This window comes from Diachasmimorpha longicaudata, chromosome 10 (genome assembly GCF_034640455.1).
Source record: "Diachasmimorpha longicaudata isolate KC_UGA_2023 chromosome 10, iyDiaLong2, whole genome shotgun sequence".
In the NCBI taxonomy this organism is placed as follows: Eukaryota; Metazoa; Arthropoda; class Insecta; order Hymenoptera; family Braconidae; genus Diachasmimorpha; species Diachasmimorpha longicaudata.
This window is the reverse complement of record NC_087234.1, coordinates 5,780,758-5,803,432: the sequence shown is the minus strand read 5'-3', so window position 1 is coordinate 5,803,432 and position 22,675 is coordinate 5,780,758. Positions and strand designations below refer to the sequence as shown.

Below are 22,675 nucleotides of genomic sequence, written 5' to 3'. Positions count from 1 at the left end.
GATGGAATTTTTCACTACGCCCCACTTTGCGCTTCTTTCCTTCCTAGCACCAGAATTTTTTATAAATTAAAAAACAAAATCTTTCTGGTTTTCTTTTCACGTCGCGTTATCACTTCCTTTTCTTTGTTTGCCCCTCATCGTGCCCCTCGGGCAGAAGGTGAACAATTGTCTCACGTTGCTGCTCATCTCCGCGAAAATCCCCCGGAAGCCGGAGAAAATGATTCACCCCGCTAATATTACGACCACCGGGACATTGTTAACGAAGGAATACCATCCAATGCGTCATATCGTTCTTAACAAGATCCGATTAAACAGTCGTATCCGTCTTTACCCGGCAATACTCGATATAAAGACGAGGCGATACTCGATAGAAATTAATTTGTAATCCCGCGATCGATGTCGCAATGCGTGCGGTAGTGTAGATCGTGATAATGACACTCATTATAATAAACTTGACATTTCAATCGACGAATTTATTCCCAGCAGTTAAATAAGACTTTGCAACAACAATTTTCGGTTTCAAAATTAGTGAACAATTTTTTTTTCAATTCTTAGTCGTAAAAGAGAGGTAGAAAGGTTAAATAATTAAATATAAATATATGATTAAGTATAATATATTAGTAAATCGCGTAATAATTAGATAATTGATAACGAAATTAATTCAGTAATTTTTTTCAAGAAAACAAAATCAAAATAGAGTTTCCACGCGGAGGGAAAAATTTTAAAACATTGTTCTCTCAATTTTTAAAAAATTAGGTGTTCGGTCCGTAGTCCAAAATGTGTAACTGTTCTCTAATTTTTACTGAACACTCTTCTGACTGGCAGATGACAGAACCGACACGTAATTTTTAAAGAATTTTTCTCTCAGTCCATTCTTTAGGGAAAGGCAAATCAAAGTATAAACAATATCGAGATTGATAAAAATTATATTCCCAACTCATTAATGAGAATAATAATGGAATATTATTTCGAGGAATTCGCTATCTCGTTTGGTTACGTTCACAGCCTCCTCCACATGTTCATGCATTTCACCATCCAATCTAACCCAGAAAAACTGTCCCACTCCACAGACCGATCAGTCGCCGACTGAGACTCGTGCCGGCTGAGTCTGACGCGTAAGTACCCTCTCCCCTTGCATTATCGCGCTCCTTTAAGGGGTTACATGGGTTTCACGGTTTCAAAAAATCGATTTTTTTTTTTTTGTCTAATTAAATTCTATAACATCTCTAGAATATTGTCCTAAATTTTCAAATTGATCCGAGTAATAGTTTCGGAGATACAGCCCTGAAAAGACGGACGCTCCAGGTCAGGTAATTCAAAGTGTCTAGAGCCGTTTAAAGTGTCTAGAGCCGTTTAAAGTGTCTAGAGCCCAGATAAGCCAGAGTTCGTCATCGACAGGAGCAAAAGGATGCCCTGGACATTGCAGCTGCAGCAGGTTCTCTACTTTATGGCCCAGGAATCGACGATTCAATGTAAGTTGAAAAAAAAAATTTTTTCCCCACTCTTATTGTCTCCAAAACTTTGAACGCGTTTTTCTCAAAACTATGTTTTCAAAGTCGGTTGTCAAGATTTCTCGCGAACTACTCAACCGATCTTAATGAAATTTTACACAAGTCTTCGAGATATTATTTACAAGGTCTTGAACGAAGGATTTTTTTTTTTTTTAATTACAACTATTTAAAAATTGAAAAATTTCGAGAAATTTTCATCAAAATTTGCATTTTTTTATAAAAATGTCTGCCAAAAATCGAATTTTCATTTTTTTTTTTTTTCCTTCGTCCAATACCTAGTTTATTGTCTTTACTAAAACACGAATTTTTTCCGTTCATTTCAGATAATCCTGAAAGAAGTTCTGCTGACAACGCGGAGGCACCTTTTTTCCGAGGGACTGCCGGAAATGGCGTCGTAATGGCCGCCATCTTGATATTTTTTTTTGAAAATTTCACAAAATGTTTATTAAATATGTATCTTTTAAATCATAAAAAGTTTCATCTAAATATTTCATTTTTTACATGCAAAAAAAATTATTGAAAAAAGGCCGTTTTTTGCCCGACGAAACCCATGTAACCCCTTAAATCACCAGCAGATGTACCTCTGCACTTCACCCGAACTTTCGCTTCCATTCTCTCCGACGTGTTGTATGTTTATCAATGAACATACATTCACACAATTCGCGATAATATTCCCCAAGACCGATCGGTTCATTCTGTCATTACAGTAGCTGTGAAATTATTGCATTTGGCAATAAAAAAATCGGGGGATTAATTAGCTGATCGAGATCTGTTGGAAAGCACAAAGGGAGTGAATTTTTATTTTTCTATTGTTGTTTGGATGAGGAGAAAATAATCTAATCGTTATGATGAACGAGCACGAGGCTTTGGAGATTAAGGTAAGTGAAAAATAAATTAAAATTAATACAATGTTTATGGTACCAGTAGAACGACTCATTAATTCCAAAATGAGTTTCGTTGATTCTTGATGAATGGTAGAGCTAAATATCACCAAATAAATGTTCTTAAATAGTTAATAAATGGACATTCGATGATGAACTGAAAATTTGAAAACAAAAAAATAATTAACCCAATTTTTCCGAAAAAAATGACAATTAATTGAATTCCCAGTGAAACTTTAACTAAATCTGATCCTTTTGTCATTAAAATGTATTAACACCGCAAGGGAAGTACGCACTGAAATCCGAGATGTCTGGAAAGTAATAATAATAACAATTAAACTTTATTCTTCCTTTTGCCGAGGAAATATCAAGGTTTGATGTTACGAAAAAACTGGTATAGAATTTCGATGTCGTTTTCACCGAGTGTTATGTCGTTTGAATAGGTCGAGCCGAGTTCGGATGAGGAACTGAAGATACAGAAGCGTCGGGGCCTTATCCATCAAGTGAGTAAATACGGACTAAGTTCATTCATCCCAGACTAAATGAGGAAATAGCATTTAATTAGAAAAATGATAATTCATTGACACCAGTTATCAGCCGATGTAACAGGAGAATTCACTCGATAAATTGTACCAATTCTCATCGCTCGATGTCAGCGTATTTTTATTAATAATAATTCACCACATTATCTCGGCAGATTCAGCTGTTCCGCAAACCGGTTATCGATAAGTCTTAAGGTATATCCCAAGATAATAACGCTCAACGTTAGTATCTATGACCTTCCGGGGGAAAATCGATGCCCAAAGAAATTTTTGATGTCAATTAAATTAATATATTTTTATTATTGTGATTTTTCATTAAAATTCATGGAATATAGTACACTAATGTCAATTTCAAATATTCGTAAATGAACATAACATAAAAAATCAATCAAAATTTGCCAATATTTGACTGAAACCAATTAAAGTTACGGCACTCGATAATTATCTGTTTCTCGCATACACTCAATTTTCCGATAAAAATCTATGATCTCCGTTATCTAATAATCGCCGTGGCAATCAATCATTCGAAATTCTTTCCTCCGAAACAATAAAACTGAATTTTATCATCTCCTTGGGTGGGATTAACCGCAAGGCCCCGTTATCTTCCCAATTAAAGTGTTCGAAAGAACTCGTCATTCCAATTTCGTTCTAATGGAATCGTTTATGAATCCCATAATGTTTGATTACATAAGGGGATTTATTATGTAAATTGTTTTGTCGAGTTTCGTAAAGCCTTTCTCGCTGATAATACACAGCGACTAATATTACCGAGCTTATGGATGAAATAAGATTGTTGCGATATTCCACAGATGACAATGAGTATTTTTGCCAATATATCGATACTCGGACCAGCGATGGGGTTTGGCTACAGCGCTGTCATACTGCCGGTCTTGAAGAGTGGCAGGAGTGATGTGACGATCGATGAGGATCAGGGATCTTGGATCGGTGGGTACAGAAAATTAAATAGGTTTCATTACATCAATCAATGTCATTAAACCCAACACTAGGGCAGAGTAAATCTATTCCGCAAAAATACAAAAAAAAATTGCGATTCACAGCTAGTGCTGCAGCCTTCGGGACCCCGATCGGTTGCATCCTATCGAGCTTTGTAATGCGAAGAGGTCGAAGACTGAGTCTCCTGGTGACATCGACATTCTCATTGATCGGATGGCTATTGATCTACATGTCCACGAACTACGAAAAACTCATTGTCGGGAGAATCGTGGGAGGAATCGCTACCGGTCTTGCCTCGGTACCGGCGACTGTTTACACAGCGGAGATCGCCGATTCCGAGTGGAGGAGCACCCTGGTCACGTGGAGCAGTATGGCGATAGCCCTAGGAATTCTCCTCGTCTATATATTCGGGTATTTCATCCAGGTGAGTGCGATTATCCCCGACATGTCTGGCAAAACGACATTTCTCTCCCTGTCCAGATCCTGAAGGTCAAAAATTCTTCTTAAATTCAGGAAAACTGGCGACTGATAGCTCTCCTCTGCGGTCTCTTCCCAGCTGCGGCGATAATCATAACGATCCTCGCGATTCCCGAGTCGCCAATTTGGCTGAGGGACCGAGGTCGCATGGACGAGGCCCGAGTCGTGATGAAGAAATTTCGTGGCGTTCCAAAGGACCACCCGATCACTGCCGAAGTCGAAGCCGAGCTTCGTCACGCCCGCCATCACCAGAGGAACCAGAAGCAATCGTTGCTGAAGAACATCGCGAAACGAAGTTCTCTCTACCCATTCGTGATAATGCTGGCTTACTTCTTCTTCCAGCAATTCTCCGGTATTTTTGTGATCGTTTACTACGCCGTCGACATCACCGCCGAGGCGGGAATGAAGATGGACAAGTTCATAGGCGCCATTTTGATAGGAATGACACGACTGATTGGTACCCTATTGGTGGGGTATGTGTCCAAGATATGGGGGAAGAGGAAGCCCTCGATTGCTTCTGGAGCTGGAATAACGATTTTCATGGGGATCTTGTCGATTTACTTGTACCTCCAGGGCAAGGGCCAACAAATCAACGATCACGGTTTTATTCCCGCCATTTGTATTCTCATGTACATCTTCATGAGCACCATTGGATTTCTCAGTTTACCCTTCGCCATGATCGGCGAAATATTTCCAACCAAGGTCAAGGACGTTCTCTCTGGCTTAACAACCTGCGCCGCGTATATATTTAGTTTCATAACGGTTAAAACTTATCCCAGTATGTTAAATTCAATGGGTAAACACGGGGTTTTCTTCTTCTACACGATTATCTCGCTCCTGGGAACGGTTTTTGTCGCCATGTTCCTGCCCGAGACCAGGGGAAAGACACTCCATGACATTGATGTGCTCTTCTCGAAGAAAAATAGGCAAACGGTGGTGCAGGTGCAGGTTATGGAGAACCAGAAGATGGTGCCCATGAAAGACGTCACTGCCGCATAAAGTGATTTTTTAAAAATTAATTAAGTTCATGCACTTCTCGGAAACATTGTCCAGCACAAGGGAGTGCGTATGAATTTTAAGGGAGAAGGGAAATTAGTAGAGAGAGGTTGTGTTCAGATACTGTACTTCATTCCAATACTGAGAGATTTTTAAGTGTTAGAAATTAAGGCCCAGGCTGAGGCACCAGTCGAGAGTTAGTCCCGGAGATTTTCGGATTCTCAAACCCGAAGATTGTTATTTCTTAAAAAAATTGAGGACTGAATTATGATCTCGTGAATAAGTGCACATTGACGTTGATCTTTGTATATTTTTTATTACGAAAAACTTGAGTCTTAAATAATAAATATTACCACAAAATGACAATTTGCGTTTTTTTTTTCAATTAAATAACAGATGTATAACAAAAGTATGAGTCGATGATTTGGATCCGCTTGGGAGTAATGAGATGATTTCGCAATTATTCCTCGTCTGCTCAACATTTTCTCACAGCAACAATAAATTAGAAGAAAATATGGAGTCGATGAGTTGATGATGTGACTTATCACGCGCAAAAATTTGTATATATTCACCTTAAATACTTAATACTATGATCAGTCCATTCCTCATGATCGACTGATCCGAGTGAAACAATCAGGAAGAATAATCAGAGCGACTAAAATACCCTATCCTACCTTACGATCTAATAATTTCGTTAACAATTAATTAATTGCGATTTGCAGTTCTTTGGATGCAAGATAACAATTTAGGGAGAATTAAACTACAACTGATCATCTCTTCTCGAACCTGAAGTTGAACGTTTTCAGTGGCAAAGCTAGACTACCAACAGGCACCTTGTAACTCTCACCTTCCACAGGTAGAAGTGTGTAGTGTTTGAGAATTGTTGCAACCAGTGAAAAGCTCACGTACTGAACCATTTTGTAGCCCATGCAGGACCGCCTGCCTCCACCAAATGGTAAAAAGTACTCGGGCTTCCATATCCTCCCCTTTTTCAGGAATCTCTCGGGAATGAACTCCTGGGGCGACGACCACAAGTCTTCGGACATGTTGAGCTCATAATTATTCAGAAATATGAAAGTATCTTTCTCCACTTTGTAACCTGAAGCAAAAACAAAGATTAAGAATGAACCCTGGACTAACTCCAACAATAAATATTCTACTGATCTAGATCATAAAAAAACTGAGGCTCCAATTTTCTCGAAAGTCTTGTTATTTAATTTCTCTAGAATTTTCTGGGAACTTCTAGAAGCTCTTCGAATCCTCTAGGATTTCTTCAGGAACTTTACTCTACTCTTTAGTGAACCAGCATTTTATTAAATTGTCACTCACCAGCAATTGTGCTGTCGCGATTAGCGACGTGGGGTACAATAGGACTGGCGATGAGTCTGATGGACTCCAGGAGAATGGCCTCTGTATACGGCATCGATCTCCTGTACTCCAAACCCACAACATCCCCGACGCCCTCCACCCCATCGATTTCCTTCTGCGCTCTCTCCTGGACGTGTCTCCTGGGCGCCAGGTACCCCATGATCTTAACCACGAAATTACCGATGGCTGCATGTCCCCCGATGATGTCCTCCAGCGCGAATAGGGCTGTGTTCCAGGACATCTTCGGCTCGGCATTGGTCTGCACGTGATTAATCAGACAGTCGACGTAGTCATTCTCAGGAATAACCGAGGTCCAGGAGGACCTCCTGTCCGCGATCAACCTCTTCACCACGAATTTCCGGACAGTATCCGCCCAAGAAGCCGCTCGGCGCAAATTCCCCGTGTGCAGGGGCATCAGGAAGGGCATAAAATCAGCTGCGTAACCCTGATTCACCTCCCAGAAGACTTTGTCCAAGGCGTCGACCATCCCCTCGAACTCCTCATCGTCGACAGAAAATCTTCTCGAGGTGAAGTAATTGGTGAATATGTTGGCGCATGTCTTCAGCACCGCGGGCTTCACCGCGACCTTGACACTGGTGGTCTCGGAGTCAATATGATTCAGCAGGCACTTGATCTCATTAGCGATGAGGCTGTTGAGCTGATTGTACTTGGCGGTGAAGGCCCGAGGAAATGTGTGGACACGGAGCATCTCGCGTCGGGTCTTCTGTAAGTCAGACCAGTTGCTGAACGCCAACGCTGGAAAGTGTAAATAAGGAAGAAAACATTAGTGATGAGACTGGTGTTTTCATGTATTTTTTGTGTTTAGGAAGGAAGTCACTGTAACGTGACACTGATCGCCTACATGATTATAATAATTAGTATTTTTAACTTTGTTATGTCAACATTTTTTTGAGGAAATGATGTACTTTTGCAATCGAACATCTGAGCTTTCTTTTAAGCCCAATTGGTCCTTTAACTTCCGCGCGTTTATCCAATGATTTTATTATTAAACACTGCAAAAACATTGCGGGGTAAATTGGCACACGGTAACTTATAAAAAATTCTCGATTATATTTTTTTAATTAAGTTCAGGTACTTACAATTATCTTTATCTCCTCCGAATAGTTGATTGTATCTCGTGAAATTGGGCCTGGAGTCGAAGTGCGTTCCCTTCGTGTAGAGAATTTCCCGGATGTTCTCCAGCCCATTGACCACCATGCAATTGAGTGATCCCAACCTGAGTTTGATGATCTGGCTGTTGTACTCTTTAGCAAGTTCAGCGAATGCCTTGTAGGGCACATCGTACCGTCCCAGAACATCGAGTGATCCAATGATTGGCCAGGGTTTGGGCCCAGGGGCCTCAGGCACCCCGTCCCTCTTGATGTCCCTGAGGATGCCCTCCTCGATGATCTCAGAGACTGTCCTCTTCCGTCTCGCCCTGGCCTGGTCGATCAGCAGCATCAGCAGGGCCACAAGAGACGCTGTTATCAGGAAATAAGTCGTGGTGCTCAGGAAAATTGCTGGCAACATCTTGACGCAACGATGAAATGACAAAAAAAAATTTTAAACTTCACGAGGTGAATGCGATTATCGATAAATAACGATTTCGCACGTCTCAGGGAAATTGTGGAAGACCTGGTGGAGTGTTCTTCTCAGAAAAATATTCAGGCTCTTCTTCACTTGTCTGGAGATATCTGAACGGTTTGCCGATCGGACTGGGTCTGAGGTTGTTGATGGTAGACAGCGATCTTATATAGCAAGTCAATGTAGTCAGCACATTTACAACACCCCATACATATGGATTCGAAGCATCGGTTTTTCTGGTAGACACAACGGTAGGACACGAAAAAACGATGGACACTTAATATTATTCATGCGTTGAGGTGATTATTTTCTATTCAGGTTTTAAGGGAGATGAGTGGTGGGGGAGGATGAGCATGTCAAATGACGTGGGAGGGGTAGACGAGGAAGTGGTGGACATCATTCTATGGGGATATGGATTCCAGACGATGCGAGACAGAAGCAAATTTTTTTTTTGCAGGAAGTATTTCCTCTTGTGCAAAAATAAACGATTATCGATTTTTGAGGTATCGATTGAGATGGTGCGATAAATTTCCATGTTCTTCAGGAGGTTTTTCGCCACTGGGGAATTACGCGGCTCTTTAAATTGATTAAAGAGTTATTTTCGGATCGACGTGTTTTGATTTTTCCACTTCGATGAAATGACCTGCCCCTCCCTTCCCAGAAATTTCTCGTAGGATTTCGCAATATTCTGTAATGACTAGTGAGGAATAGTCGGACTGCATCTGGAAATTTCGAGTGAACCCGGAAGACATGTAACAGTGGAAGGAGCACAAATGATTCCAAGTTATCTGGCGTTATGTATGCGTACGCATCGACCCACTTAGGGTCAGAAGACACGTAGCTTCTAAGAATTGATGGATCGGGGAGAGGGAGAAAGGACGAGCCTGCGAGACAGTATGCGATCGATCGATCGATCGACAAGCGCGACATGAAAATCAGGGAGAAAATTATTTGGTGAATTTCGAGCACTCGGCGTGGGAACAATCAGTTAATGAAATTTCAGTTCAGTCATTTCGATTTTATTATAAATCGATAAACGTCTGTTCAATTTTTCCTTTGGAAAAATTGGTTCATAGAACCAATCGATAGCCAGTGATATGATCCCACAAAAAATTATTTCCGCACTTGTTTAGAAATATATTAGTTTAATAGACCGTAACGACATACTCTGAAACCCAACATTCAAGATTTATTCATTCCATCAAGTGAGGTAATGTCTCATGTGATGGGCGCAGTAGATAGAGAAAGAGGGAGATCTGACTCAAGACTGGCCGTGACTACTTGTACCAAAAAATGAAGTGCCTCTGTCCGCTGACTCCTGGTGCGATGAAGATCGCTCACAGCTCCCATAGAACCGCAGTGAAAAATGAATAAACATATTTAAACATAAAAAATATGAGGGAACATCCTATCCCCCGATGATTTAATACTAAATAATATAATTATATCCGTCAGACGTCGCCATAGAAATCTGACAACGAAACCACACTGTTCTTTGGCTGTTTATTATCCCCTTCACGAGCGAAAAAAATAAATAAATAAATAAATAAAGACCTGCAATAACGAAGCTTCTAGACCAAGAAAATTTCAGGGAGAGAAAGTTTCCTAGTACGTCTACTGACGAGTTAATTGATGTCTGATGTTTTGATGTCTGAGATTACTTCATTGGCATCGAGAGTCAATTTCTCGGAAGCTAGCGGTACAACACGTTTAAACGTGTGCAGCCAATGTTAGTTTGTCTCTGTCTTGATCGTTAAGTCAACGACGCTGGAAATGTAACGGGAAAAAAGCACTCACTTTTGCTGGTTCATGGCAACATTGAACCTCGCTTACCTGGTGTATTTGTGTATTAGCGCCAGTGTCTGGCACCTTGCCAGTGAATTTTCCCTTTCTCTTGGTCTTCATTTCTTTTTCACTCTGGAGAGTCACTCTTTTGGACATCGGATTATACGAACATCATCTCCGATATTATTCTATTATTTTTAATCGAGAGGGTATGAGGTAGTCTAGAGTATGGTGATCCTTCTGAGTAATTAACATATACAGATATAAATATAGGCAGATATAGATATTATACCTTATATTATTTGTCAGGCTTGAGGTACATGGATTTTACAAATAAAATAGTGAATAAATTTGGGAGTTCAATAAAATATTTAGCCGATTTACATCAAAATCGGGACTTCTTCTAGGATTTTTTGATCGTAAATTTATACGCAGAATAGCGAATTTTCCACTGGATAATTCGAGGATAGTAGTGCGACTAGAGATTCGCATATTTGAGGGTCACGCATCAGATCGCATTCGTGGATATTCAATCGATTCTGCCAACGAATATCGAAGGTCCCGCAGTATCGGCGCTGCGATCCTCAGTTTCTTATTTTATTGCTAATGTACTTCTGTAACCATGTGAATATCAAGGCCGTCGATGTCCGATTGATCTTGAACGAAGAGATAACCAAATTTTTTCTAATGCCAATGGTCAGCGAAGGGGGGATAGAAAAATCACTTCAGGAAAATAATCCGTGAGCTTGAAATAGATCAAAGTAAATAATATTTATTTTGAAAAAGATATTTCAACAAACTGTCATCACCAGTTAGTTTTACGTAAACAAAAGGTCTACAAACATACAAAAATTTGTGCAATTGTTGTCCATTTTTTGAATGAAAATTTTCAATTAGAAAATTGGGGCCAAGTTGTCCCTCATTTGAGATGAAAATAGTGGTTATTGTAACGGGGTTTCGGATTCGTATGAGTTTCTTTTACATAAATCACTTGTCGTTCTCGTGTCTTGGGTGAAAATTATATGGAGTGCTGCACAGTTATACCCTGATGAACAGCCGATAGAGATTAACAAAATAGCGTGAGAATGGTAATTCTCAGATTATCATCACATTTAACGTCTAGTTAACCACATTCAAGTCTTTTAATCATTCAACATTTCAGCACTCACGAGTTTACCGGTGTACGTGCGGCATGTCGTATGATGTTGAACTCAAATGCGGCGGGTAAAATGTGATTTAGAGTAGGGAGACACAATTCACCTGTTACGACACATCCCTCCTTCCGTTTGTCCCCTCGAAACGGGTGAAAAAACACAGCTCGCGGAGTGGGGACGACCTGCGGCCATCGACAGGGCGAGAGTGGGGACAGCTCTACTGGAGCTAGAGGGTCACCTCAATGTGATGCAGAATCGGGCGTTGGAGCGAGCGCTGAATAAACCGAAATACCGTAAATAGGACAGTATCACAGGTTCCGTTGATCTCATTTCAATTTTAATCATGGATAATAGTCTAGTTAATGCGAATACGGGAAATTTATTGGAATTTTTAAAGGTATGAGGAGAACTTGCTGATTTGAGAATGAATCGTGTCATGCGAGAGACCAAACGGTAGATTTCTGGGGCAGTAGATCAATTGGAATACTCGGTATTTTCTCCGTTTGTGAACGAGGGAAAGTAAATTTTCTGGGATTGTATGTTCAATACCGTCCAAACCTAGGGCAAGAATTCATTTTTTGGGTCTTAGTCGGGGAATAGATGGGTGGAGGTGCTATTTTGGGACCTGCCGCGATGGCAGAGGTGAAGCAATCGATTGTTGGATCATATGAACCACCTGATGTCTTTGATTTCGCCGGCCGCGGGGGGACCGACGCGGTTTAAGGTCATTAGGGACCCAGGGGCAGGCTGGCATCCGATAGATTTTTGGATAATGAAGGATACAGTGTTGCAATGACGCGAATTCTATGGCAGGTCATGGTTGCCGCATAATTTTCGCATTTATCGGGTGGGCTATTGCGTCAGTTGAGATCATCTATTGGAGGATTATCGATAATAGATGATTTCGGTTTTAAAAATATTCGTCTGAATTATGGGAACCACCTGGAGGGCTATTTACATTGTTAATGTATTATATATATTTTTTATTTGGAGTCAGTCGCATCTGCGAATTTTGTGGCAGTTGATTTTTTTCTGAGTCAATCGGTCGCGTAATTTTTGCCGAAAATTTCTCTCCGCGGATTATGTCACTTTCGTCGTGTCAACGGAGGAAGCATTTTGTGGAGTCCTCTGGATTTGCTCGCACCCGTGAGAAAAAATGTAAAGGTTAAACGCCTCTCTGAATAAAACAAATTCTCATCATTCGATTCTTATCGGCCGGATCCACAGCATCGTCTAGCGCTGGGAGCATTGCCGTCGAATAGACACATTAGTTATTCAAATGGAAAGTGTGTGGGCGATGTGCACCCATTGGCGTTAGAATTGGTAGATCGGGGAATTTTTCCGTCGAGTTTTTTCAAAGGAGTATTTCCGGTTTCTCGGATTAGTAATCGCTCTTGTCCAGGGGCCAAACCGCCTGTGGTAATACTTGATGCATCGAGGACTAGATTAAAAAAAGTGGACAGTATATCTCCACACGAGTTGCCGGCATCAATCTGTACGTTAAGGTGAGATCCCCAAAATTTGGGTCAAGTTTTTTTATCTTTTTGTCACAAAATTTGGGCTTTGGGACGATGCGCCCGGGCGATATTTTTTTTCCCCAGTTGTCTGGTGATTTAATTTGAAATCCAAATGCGACGGATGCAGAATCTTTCGGTTAAAAAATTTATTTTTAACATATCAGTTCTCGATCGTAGAAATCTCGCTAGTTCCACTGACATTGAACTTGTTCCTGACCTGGAAAAATCTAACAAATTCATTAAACATTCCGATCACGGTGTTTAAAACATTCTATTAATGATCTATCGAATCGAAATCGTTCATTAGAATTTTTTGTTTTTTTAAATTTAATATGAACGACCCGATAAAACAGTGAAACGTCTCGTGCCTGAATTTATCACCTGAACGCCCGCTCCTCTGCCTCAATAATTTCTGCATAAAAGCACGGATTATCATCTTCACTGAACTTCAGCCTATTTAACCCGCAGATAACGGAGGGTATCTAAAAACTATTCAGTCTACTAAACCTCACGACGCACTAAAAAACCGACCATGAACCTCACACGTATATTTCTCACCGAAAATCCAATCAATAAAGTCCCGCAAACTTCGTTAACTCCGCAGTAACAGAACACTCAAGGTCACGTGGAATTTTGAAAAAAGTATACCGAGTTCGCGGCACGCGTACGACCTTTCTTGAAAACAAAAAAAAAAATTGGTGAGAGGAGAAAAAAAAAAAGTTGAAGAATTGAGGCGCCTCTTGATCCACGTGACGGTTGAAGAGGTCGTTGTTTCTTCGCGATACTACCACACGTTACGGAGACAAAAGGAAAGTACCGCTATTCTCAGGTTATTCCGCATAAGGGAATAGGAGATTGATATCGCATATGATATTGTGATTCACCTTTTACATTGATAACATTTGAGTTTATCCACTTTTGTATTTTATATGCCGCCGGCTTCAAAATTGTATTTCGTGTACCGCCGGCTTGAAAGTTCGCGCCAGTCAATCGAGTTCAATCGCGACAAATAAGAAAAGGATTGCATTCTTTCGAGAGTTCAGACACGTGGCTGTATATTTTTATGGGTATGGAGAAATCGAGTAAAAATAAAAGTGGAGAATAATGAGGTTTCATTCATGGGTGTTGGGCTAGTGAAATGGGACCGTGAATTGTCAGCCGAAAGGAGAGAAATAAAATTGAAATATTTATCGACATAATTCCGCGTGGAGAACTCATACTCCTGTGATTTCCCTGATTTTATTCCCAAAGTTCGATGAATCCTGATGTTAGATAATAAAAAAAAATTCTATCAGTTTTTTTAATGGAGTTTCAATTTTTTTTTTAATTCTGCTGACAGTAACTCAGATACAAACGGTGAACGATTCATATCGGTGTTCATTGCCTTTTTTTCGCAGACAGAAAAACAAGGAAGAATATATTTAAATCTTCGTCTGTCATTTCCGATCCGATTCACTGACTGAAGTTGAGAGGCGCATAAACGAGACGGAACGACATTCAAGTAAAATAATCTCTTTGGCTGGTGCGCAAATCAGGTGTTTATGTTATGGAGATAAATTTTTTATTCATGATGAAGTAGGAAAGGAGAAAATATTTGTCGCTTAACTTCGGGATTGATTTTCAAATTGAGGGACAAAAATGAAGGATGAAGGAAGGTATCGAGTGCTCATTGATGGTTCGATACCGAGACCTCTTTTCTCGTGAATATCGGAATCCAAAGATGACATTTAAGTCATGTAAATCAATAATCGTTATTCTCAATCATTTGTGATGCCTTTCAATTTCGAAAACAACATTCCGTCGAGCATGGAAGTGGAGCTGCAACGATTTAGATTGATTTCCCATTGAATTTGACACATTTCAACGTTACCAAAATGCGTCACTGGGGTGGAAGAAATCGCATGAATTCCGATGAATATACGTGATCTGAGAATTCAATACTTATCACATAAGACCATCACGTTCCTTTGGTTTAATACACTGAAAATAAGCGAAAAAGTTCCTCAGACGTTAATGGAAGTTGTGGAACAAACGATACTGTTTGGAAATGAGAGTGGGCTGGCAATTCCAATGCGTTTTTCAAGGGCTACCCTTGTCTTCAAGGATTTGTCGTATCAGAATTTTTGTTTTCATCATTTCCCAGCAGTGAAGGTGGAACTTTAAAGTCAGACAAATAGGAAGAACCATTCATCTCTACTTATTTTTACTACGACCTATGTTTAATAGTAAATCATGATTTTACTTTTCTTTATTCTTGAACTTTTGGCAGATCAGAATGTCAGAATTCTCGTTGTGATTTCTCAGCCAAAAGGGAATTTCAAAAGCCCTCGCCGACGGTTTTTCCATGAAATCGAAGTCATTGAAATCGCTCTGGTCCCCAGTGAAACCTGACATAACTCGATTCAGTCCTTCGGCATTCGCTCATCGATTGACCTGATCGATGCGCAAAACTCTCGATTTTACCGTTTGATTCGTCGAACAACAAATAATGTGGTCAAGGGAAATTTCCGTGAAATATCGACGATATTCTCGTGGTAATATTACGAAACTAATTGGGACGGAATTGTGGGGCGCGGAGTCATCGAAAAAATGACATAAGTCGAGGGGGAAAAAAATGAGAACATTATCTCAACGCTGGAGACAGTTATCCGGCCGGCGAGGAAATGATAAATCCCATCGAAACGTCGGTCAAGGCCAACTAGTAGCGTCAACCTGGGTTCGTGGCGACGCAGCGAAAGGGCAACTTTCTGTTTTCCGTAATCCCACACACTACTTATATCGGTGAGGCCGATTACCGCGGGCGTCTGATCACAAATACATTGACGTATAATCTCAGCTATGTAAGGCACATTATGACCATTTAATTTATGCCGAAAAGGGGAATGTCCAGGTGAATTCTCAATCGATGATTCAGGCATTTTATTTCCTTCTGTAGGGTCAACATTACTCCGGTCGTACGCCTCTTTTTATGACGCAATCGTTGGAAATGATGATGCAAAAGGGGGTGCCATTAGAATCATCCAGAAGTTCGAGAAAATTCACTGATTTAATGCATTTTCCATACGTTTCCACTTATTTAAAAAAATTGATTGATGTCAATCGATGTTTCATAAGATTTCCGGACAAAATGAAATATTTAGAGTCAAATATAAATAGTGAAATGTCGATAATTTAATGTGATGAAATATATATCGTTGGACTCGAAATATTTTCCTAATTCCCTACTCCACTCGGAGGGGTGCTGGCCTGGGAGAAATGCGGTCAATTTTCAATCGTACTTCGGTTTCAGGGGAAGGGGATAGACATGTGCGTCATGGCCACATATACATAATCACGGAATTTGTTTTTCGAGATCATTCCCACGTTCACTGGAGAAAAACATCGAAACAATTTTGAAGTCACCGTTATGTTGTGATGATCCAACAGATTGAACTTGTGGCCCGATTTGTGAAAGTGTTTTCGTCTAGAAAATTTCAATCGAATTTTTTCAAAGGATAATTGGAAGGAAATCGTCGGAAAGTTCGAGAAATTTCAGTGACAGTATCATAAAATTATTGATTTTAGGAGTTTAAATTACAATGAACAATTGGAAACTTCCAGCTCTGAAGTGAGTCAGGATTTACCGGGAATAACGGAATGAAAAAATTGAAAAAAAAATATAACAAACCCTGGATTTGGTTAGCAAGACCGACCATTTCAATTTCTGATCCGAATGAAATCAAATGGTAAATGCAGTCGGTTTTCTAACATCAAATTTTTTTCAGACGAAGAATAAATAGACGAAAAAGGTGGGTTTCTTCAGTACTATCTCACGGCGATGTCTCGAGTGGATTATGCGCGATACAACGATTGACTAGTGCACCAGCGACTACATGTTCGTAGGACAGGAAGTTTTTCAAATGCTATTCAAATGTATGAGAGGGTAAACCCTCTGGACTGAGATGAAATTCCTATCATACATTCATGACTCCTCGTTGAGAATATATTTGCCTTTTACTCTAAAGATTTTCCAGAGGGTAAAATAATGTTCGTTTCGTCGGTAATTTCATCACAGCAATTTTGCAATTTGCAATTTGTCAAGAAATGTGAATTCGTAAAAGAATGTGATAATGAAAAAAAATCTGTGAGTGACAATTTATGGGGGGATATCGAAGATATACTATTAGAACATCTCATATAAAATTCAAGGACAATGTGCTAAATTACATCGGCTGAATAAAAATTTAAAGCTGCCGAGCGGCCAGACCTCGCCAGTTTAAAATGAATGAGAGAAAAAAATCGTAGTCTGTGTCAATGGCACGCGAAAATTAGCATTTGGAGATGAGATTACGTTGCTGATGAACTGCCGATAGAATGAGTGAGATATATCCTCGTAGAAATATTCATTTGCACGGGGACATAAGACCCAAGTGAATATCCACAGATTGGATTTTTTCCAATTTTTTTATCAGGTGGAATTTTTTTATTTTCTTATTCAATCGCTTTTTCAACCATGTAACACGTATCACGGGGAATTTCGTAAGATATCGAATTCCTCGCCCCAAAAATCCCGCAGAGATGTGCAGACCCCGATTATGAAATTCCCACCGCGATTCAGGTGATTCCCAAAATAGCAAATTTTCGACAATTAGAGATGAACTTCAATTCATTATGACGGAAATTTCTGCAAGTCCCCGGGATTGAAAAAAGCTCCTCACCACGTTGCATTATTATTCCCGCGTGTCTCCACTCGACTGAAGTCTGAAGACCGAGTGGACTAGATTGAAGTACCACGTGAAGCATTACGCAAAGTGTACAATATGGGACTAGAATAATGCTGGGATATCTGCGTCATTCAAGCTGATCTCCATATATTGTGATCGATTCAGAGAGTGCGTACAGCTAATGGATGAGCCTAACGATTCCCCGGGATAAATCCTAGGAAGTGAGAAAGTGGGGCAGAGAAATGGAATTTTCCCATTCACTTAGGATTCAAAATTTGAAAATTCCGAAAAAATACTCTTCAAAGCTCTTGAAATGCATGAGAGATATTTATCGATAAAGTCGACCTGGATTTTACCGGGATTATCGCATTTCCATATTTCGGAGTTGAATTGTTCATCAATTGACGTCAAAAGTCCCCAAAAATATGAATATAAAATTCTATTTGAAATCCAAACTCACGAGAGAATTGTTTAGCTGGAAAAAAAAATCAAATGACATAAAAATGCACATGAACATGATGTTACGTTCTTAGATAAGCGAAATAAAGCCGTCGAGAATCGTTACACTAAATTTTAAAAGTAGACCAGATGCACATGTATCGATCAAACAGCCGTCAGGCGTCTCCATGAGGATACGATGAGGAGACAATCGTCATTGGAATAAACAAAAGAGATGATCAGAATTTCTGCATTTTTTATTCCCCGTCTTGGCTGTGGGAATTGACATTCTTACGTGGTGAATTTTCTGCAGCTTCTACGCTTCTCTTATCATTTAATCATAGGAACGGAGAGTGTGAAGGTAACGTGCCGTAATACACTGGTTTTGATTAACATTCGTTAAGGGGAGAATCATTTTTTACGTCTGAACTTGGATTTTTTTCCTCAGTCAATTTCCTCCAAAACTGCAGCATAAAGTGTTTGTTATTAGAGTATTGTTATTTTGTAATTTAATCAAGGAAAGTTGACTTTGTTCCAGCATGATTAATTAAAATGGATACTAATGACGTAATCGAAATGACGGACTCGTCAGATAAATCGACCTGCGACATGCGCTCTCAGAGAAGTATTAAGGATTTCATCGACGAGGAGAAGTTGAAGATTGAATTTGAAAAAAATCTCGCGCTTAAGAGACTCGATGAAAAATTTGAAAAAGTGATTCGCGAGATCGAGACATCATCGGGTTCGAGCGATCCTGGGAGCATTCACCTGCCTCTGACGAGACAAGAAATCGTGGAATCGATTCAGAAGGGCGACGTTCATGATATTCAATTTTTGGAGAGAACCGCGAACATCGATGACCTGGAGCCGACTTCCGATGTTGAGAATTATGTAACGTCGACATTTAAATAGTCCACGAGGAAATAATTTCTTTATTTATCGAGATTTTTTTCCCCAGGGGTCTGATCATGAGGAACTCTCAGGCTGTAGGATAACTGAAATTTTTGAACCTCCTGCGTCGGATTTCGACGAGAAAATTGAGACAAAGGTACAGTAAGAGAAGGAAATATATATTTTTTAATTTAAAAAATTTCAATTTCATTAAATTCTACGGTTACCGCTCTTATTTTTGTAAACAAAAGCATTAGAGGATGCCCATTGCTTATTATTTTAGACCTCAGAGACAGCAAATCGACTGAAAGACTCTACACCCCAGGATAATTCACCAGATGATTTTGAAAAACTTTGCAAAGTCGTCGATCAAAAGGTCCTGAAAAAGCGTTCAGTGTTGACGGAACGAAAGAAACATTAGGAAAGAGCATTTGACTGGAGTTGATCGTTATTTTTTTGAATGGGAACCATATTTTTTAGGATCACGATAGCGAGAAAATTTCCGATTGTCAAGTTGAAACAGAAGATTCATCCGTTGACAGTTCCGATGATTCACTGTCACTATTTGAAGACGTCGTCCGACGAGTTCCTATCCCCGGGAAAATTTACGATTTCGATGAGAAGAAACATGGAGTCAGGTGAATAATGTTATAAACCAAGTTCGTGTTTTTTGAGTAAAAATAAAATATGACAGTCGTTTTACAAAATTTTTTAAATTTTTTGTTTCTCTCAGAATGACCCCGGAGTTCTTGAAGAAACATTGCAAGGAAAATAAACTGTACGAAACACCGTACCTGAATGATGTCCTTTACCTCCATTATAAAGGTCTTGTCATTATTTTTCAAGTGTTAACTATTATTTTAATAATTTTTCCTCCCCAGGTTTCTCCTTCATTGAAAATCTGGAGCAATACACGGGATTGAAATGCCTCTGGCTGGAGAACAATGGAATCAAGGAAATAGCAAATTTAGAAAATCAATTAGAATTGAAATGTCTTTATCTGCATCACAATGTGATCGAAGTTATCGAGAATTTGAATCATTTGGAGAAGCTGGACACGTTGAATTTGTCCCACAATATCATTAAAAAAATCGAAAACCTCGGTATATCAAATGGCAGCTTAAAAAATGATTAATGAGATTATACTTGAGCTTTAATTTTTTCAGAGGGCCTTAAGCTGCTAAATACCCTGAATTTATCGCACAATTACCTGCACCTCGTTGAGGATATAGATCATCTGCGACTCCTGGAGAATTTATCAATTCTCGATCTATCGCATAATCGCCTGGAACCGGTGGAGATACTCGAGGTGAACATTCTGTTAGAAATTAACTGCCAACTATGGGACATTGCCCGCTGATTGTAGTTGATAACAGGTTTTTGGAGCTATGAAATCACTGAGGGTACTGACATTGACGGGTAATCCAGTCATAAAGACTATGAGCATGTACCGGAAGACGTTGATACTCAACTGCAAAGAGCTGACGTACCTCGACGACCGCCCGGTGTTTCCGAAGGATAGGGCCTGCGCTGAAGCTTGGTAAATTGTTATCATAAAGACGATAGTCACTAAATATGCCGGGTTAATTAATAATGGCAAATAATCTGTCGATTCTGTGCAATTTCGGTTTTTTAATTAGGGAGAGAGGAGGTCCTAAAGAGGAAATGGCGGAACGAGACCGCTGGTTTGCCGAGGAGCAGAGGAAAATATCAGCTAGTGTAATCGGTAATAAAATAACTGTTAAGGGTTTTCTTTCAATTAACAAAACATTGGGAATATATCCAAATTTGATTTTTTATGAACTGTAAAATCGTCTGTCCACTCATGGTACTAATCTACTTGAAAGACCCAATGGCGCCTACTGTGAATTATTTTCCCTCAGCCCTGATGAAAAAGCCGAGACGAATCGAACCTGAAATCGAGGACAACCTCGAAAATATTGAGACCACCCCATCGCCGCCAGAAGATCATCCCCCGATCTCCAGAATCTCCTCAAATATTTTCGCGTCTTCTTCCTCCGAAGACGACGGAGATGACTCCAACAGAGAGACCGATGATCCCGTCAACTCCAGGAACCTGTCACCCCCGAGAAAATTGATCGAAGAGATACTGCCGATACCAAAGTCTTCGGATTCCGATGACAATAAGGAAAACGAGGAGGGGAGTCAGGAAAAAAAAATATTCAGCGGTAATACAGCGAGTGTTGAAGGCTCCACAAATGTTTCAACTGCTAATGTTCGAGAAAATTCATTGGGAGTAACTGGAGACAACGAAAAAAATCCTGCAAACTCTCCAAATAAAAAATCGGTTAATTATGAAATGAAAAAAAATATTCAATTGTCCCTGGAAATGCAACTAGCCCAGGGTAAATAAATCCATGAACCCCGCATTTAGAAGACGGTTTATGACCTACGTTACACTTTATTTTCCTTTTTCATTTTTTTTCATTCATTTTTTATCTTTACTTTTTGGTTTTTCTTTTATTCACATTCACATTAATTATACTTGATGCGTCGTATGGCAGAAATCAATGGGAACTCGTTAGTTTCTTATTAATTTTTTCCTCCAGTGGATGATGCGATAACAAATGGAAATGATGATTCGATATTTTTCTGTTTTCGCTCATTCCCCCGGCACTCGACTTTCTCTCCATTATTTCAAATTTCATTAATTGTGCATTCGTCGAATGCCAATGGACCGTGACGTGTAGTGAGTTGATGGTAGAGTGTCGATAGTGTCCAACGATAGAAATTAGAATGTCAATTTCTTTGCTCCTCCTGTTGGTGAATTTCCACTCGATTTTCAGACCAATTGTGAAAAAAAAAAATTCTCTCGTTGACACTACCACAATCATCCTGACCTTAGCCGTCGTTAAAATGCAATTACATCATTATATTTACTTGTTCATTCATCATATTTAAATGGTTTAGAGAAATTTTTCGTCTACATATTTTTTTTTTCATTTTATATTCATTTTGTCGCAATCAACTTTCACTTTTCCCTTTTCTCATTAAAAATTGCTCATTTTTTTGATCCCAAGTATTCAAAAAATTATTTGAAAGAAAAAAAAATACGAAAAATTAAATTCTTTTCTAATTTTTTTTCTGTCGTTCAATTTTCAATGATGCCAAAGGAAAAATAAAAATTATTTCCTGGGTAATTATTCTTCATTTTGACTAAAATCCTCGCTGGAATAATTTTTCATTCCCCATTTATATTTCATTATACATAAGTTACGTCAATGTGTGTTTCAAATGTGTAGTTTCATGTTATTAATTTTTAATTGTTATATAAAAAATTGATGGAACCATCTTGTCTATCTACCGTTTAACAGTAAAGACACGTGCCCTCCATAATCATTAATTTTCAATCATAATTTTTTATCATTTTTTTAATTTTTCATTCCTTCAGTTAATTTACACAGTATTAATATTAGTTAATATTATCATTTTATTTTATTCATGTTTGGCTTATACCCCTGTTTATTTTTCTCATCTCAATCCACTGATTATTTTATTATTAATATTATTATTATTTATCTTCACATTTATCTCATTCATCGCACGATTAATGTGAAACTTCTACGAGTAAGAAATATGCAGTGCACTCTTGAATTATTCTCGTCATTTCTTCTTCAAAAAAATTTATTAAATTTTTTTTCTCATTCCCCTCTATTTCTTTTTTAATTCAGTAACTCGAAAGAGGCAGTTGTAGCCGACGTCTTAATTTATCTCATAATCTCGTCTAATCGACCCTCCCAGAGCTGCATGTGACCTCATCATCCGAAATGAAATAAAAAAATTGGAATAAGTTATTTCCCAAGAATTTCTTTCTATCACTTTCCCCCGTTTCCCTCCATCTACCTCTAGGAAT

The 22,675-nt window shown here is 39.2% G+C and overlaps 3 protein-coding genes across 9 annotated transcripts; 2 read left to right on the top strand and 1 right to left on the bottom strand.

Annotated features, from left to right (window-relative positions):
- The first annotated feature begins 381 nt into the window (after nt 1-381).
- LOC135166925 (facilitated trehalose transporter Tret1-2 homolog) lies at nt 382-5,727 on the top strand. Of its 4 annotated transcripts, none has more exons than XM_064129674.1 (6): nt 382-568; nt 2,219-2,389; nt 2,836-2,895; nt 3,744-3,879; nt 3,993-4,312; nt 4,402-5,727. In XM_064129674.1, the coding sequence occupies exons 2-6, from the start codon at nt 2,357-2,359 to the stop codon at nt 5,362-5,364; spliced, it is 1,512 nt and encodes a 503-aa protein (XP_063985744.1). In that variant the 5' UTR covers nt 382-568; nt 2,219-2,356; the 3' UTR covers nt 5,365-5,727. The 4 variants fall into 4 exon arrangements, with proteins under 4 accessions (XP_063985744.1, XP_063985745.1, XP_063985743.1 ...); XM_064129675.1 differs by having other exon boundaries at nt 382-576; XM_064129673.1 differs by lacking the exon at nt 382-568 and adding an exon at nt 1,006-1,115.
- LOC135166924 (cytochrome P450 307a1-like) lies at nt 5,712-8,495 on the bottom strand. Its single transcript, XM_064129671.1, has 3 exons — nt 7,830-8,495; nt 6,691-7,485; nt 5,712-6,460 (listed from the first exon to the last, which is right to left on the bottom strand). Exons 1-3 carry the CDS (start codon nt 8,257-8,259, stop codon nt 6,132-6,134), a joined length of 1,554 nt encoding a protein of 517 aa, XP_063985741.1. The 5' UTR covers nt 8,260-8,495; the 3' UTR covers nt 5,712-6,131.
- Nucleotides 8,496-12,474: 3,979 nt separating this feature from the next.
- On the top strand, nt 12,475-21,193 carry LOC135166513 (dynein axonemal assembly factor 1). 4 transcript variants are annotated; one of them, XM_064128797.1, is made up of 12 exons: nt 12,475-12,747; nt 16,534-18,271; nt 18,449-18,801; nt 18,869-18,958; nt 19,085-19,177; nt 19,282-19,439; nt 19,535-19,626; nt 19,683-19,904; nt 19,968-20,110; nt 20,178-20,341; nt 20,442-20,527; nt 20,685-21,193. In XM_064128797.1, the coding sequence occupies exons 3-12, from the start codon at nt 18,463-18,465 to the stop codon at nt 21,173-21,175; spliced, it is 1,878 nt and encodes a 625-aa protein (XP_063984867.1). In that variant the 5' UTR covers nt 12,475-12,747; nt 16,534-18,271; nt 18,449-18,462; the 3' UTR covers nt 21,176-21,193. The 4 variants fall into 4 exon arrangements, with proteins under 4 accessions (XP_063984867.1, XP_063984865.1, XP_063984868.1 ...); XM_064128795.1 differs by having other exon boundaries at nt 12,475-12,757; XM_064128798.1 differs by lacking the exon at nt 16,534-18,271 and having other exon boundaries at nt 12,475-12,757.
- Nucleotides 21,194-22,675: the final 1,482 nt, after the last annotated feature.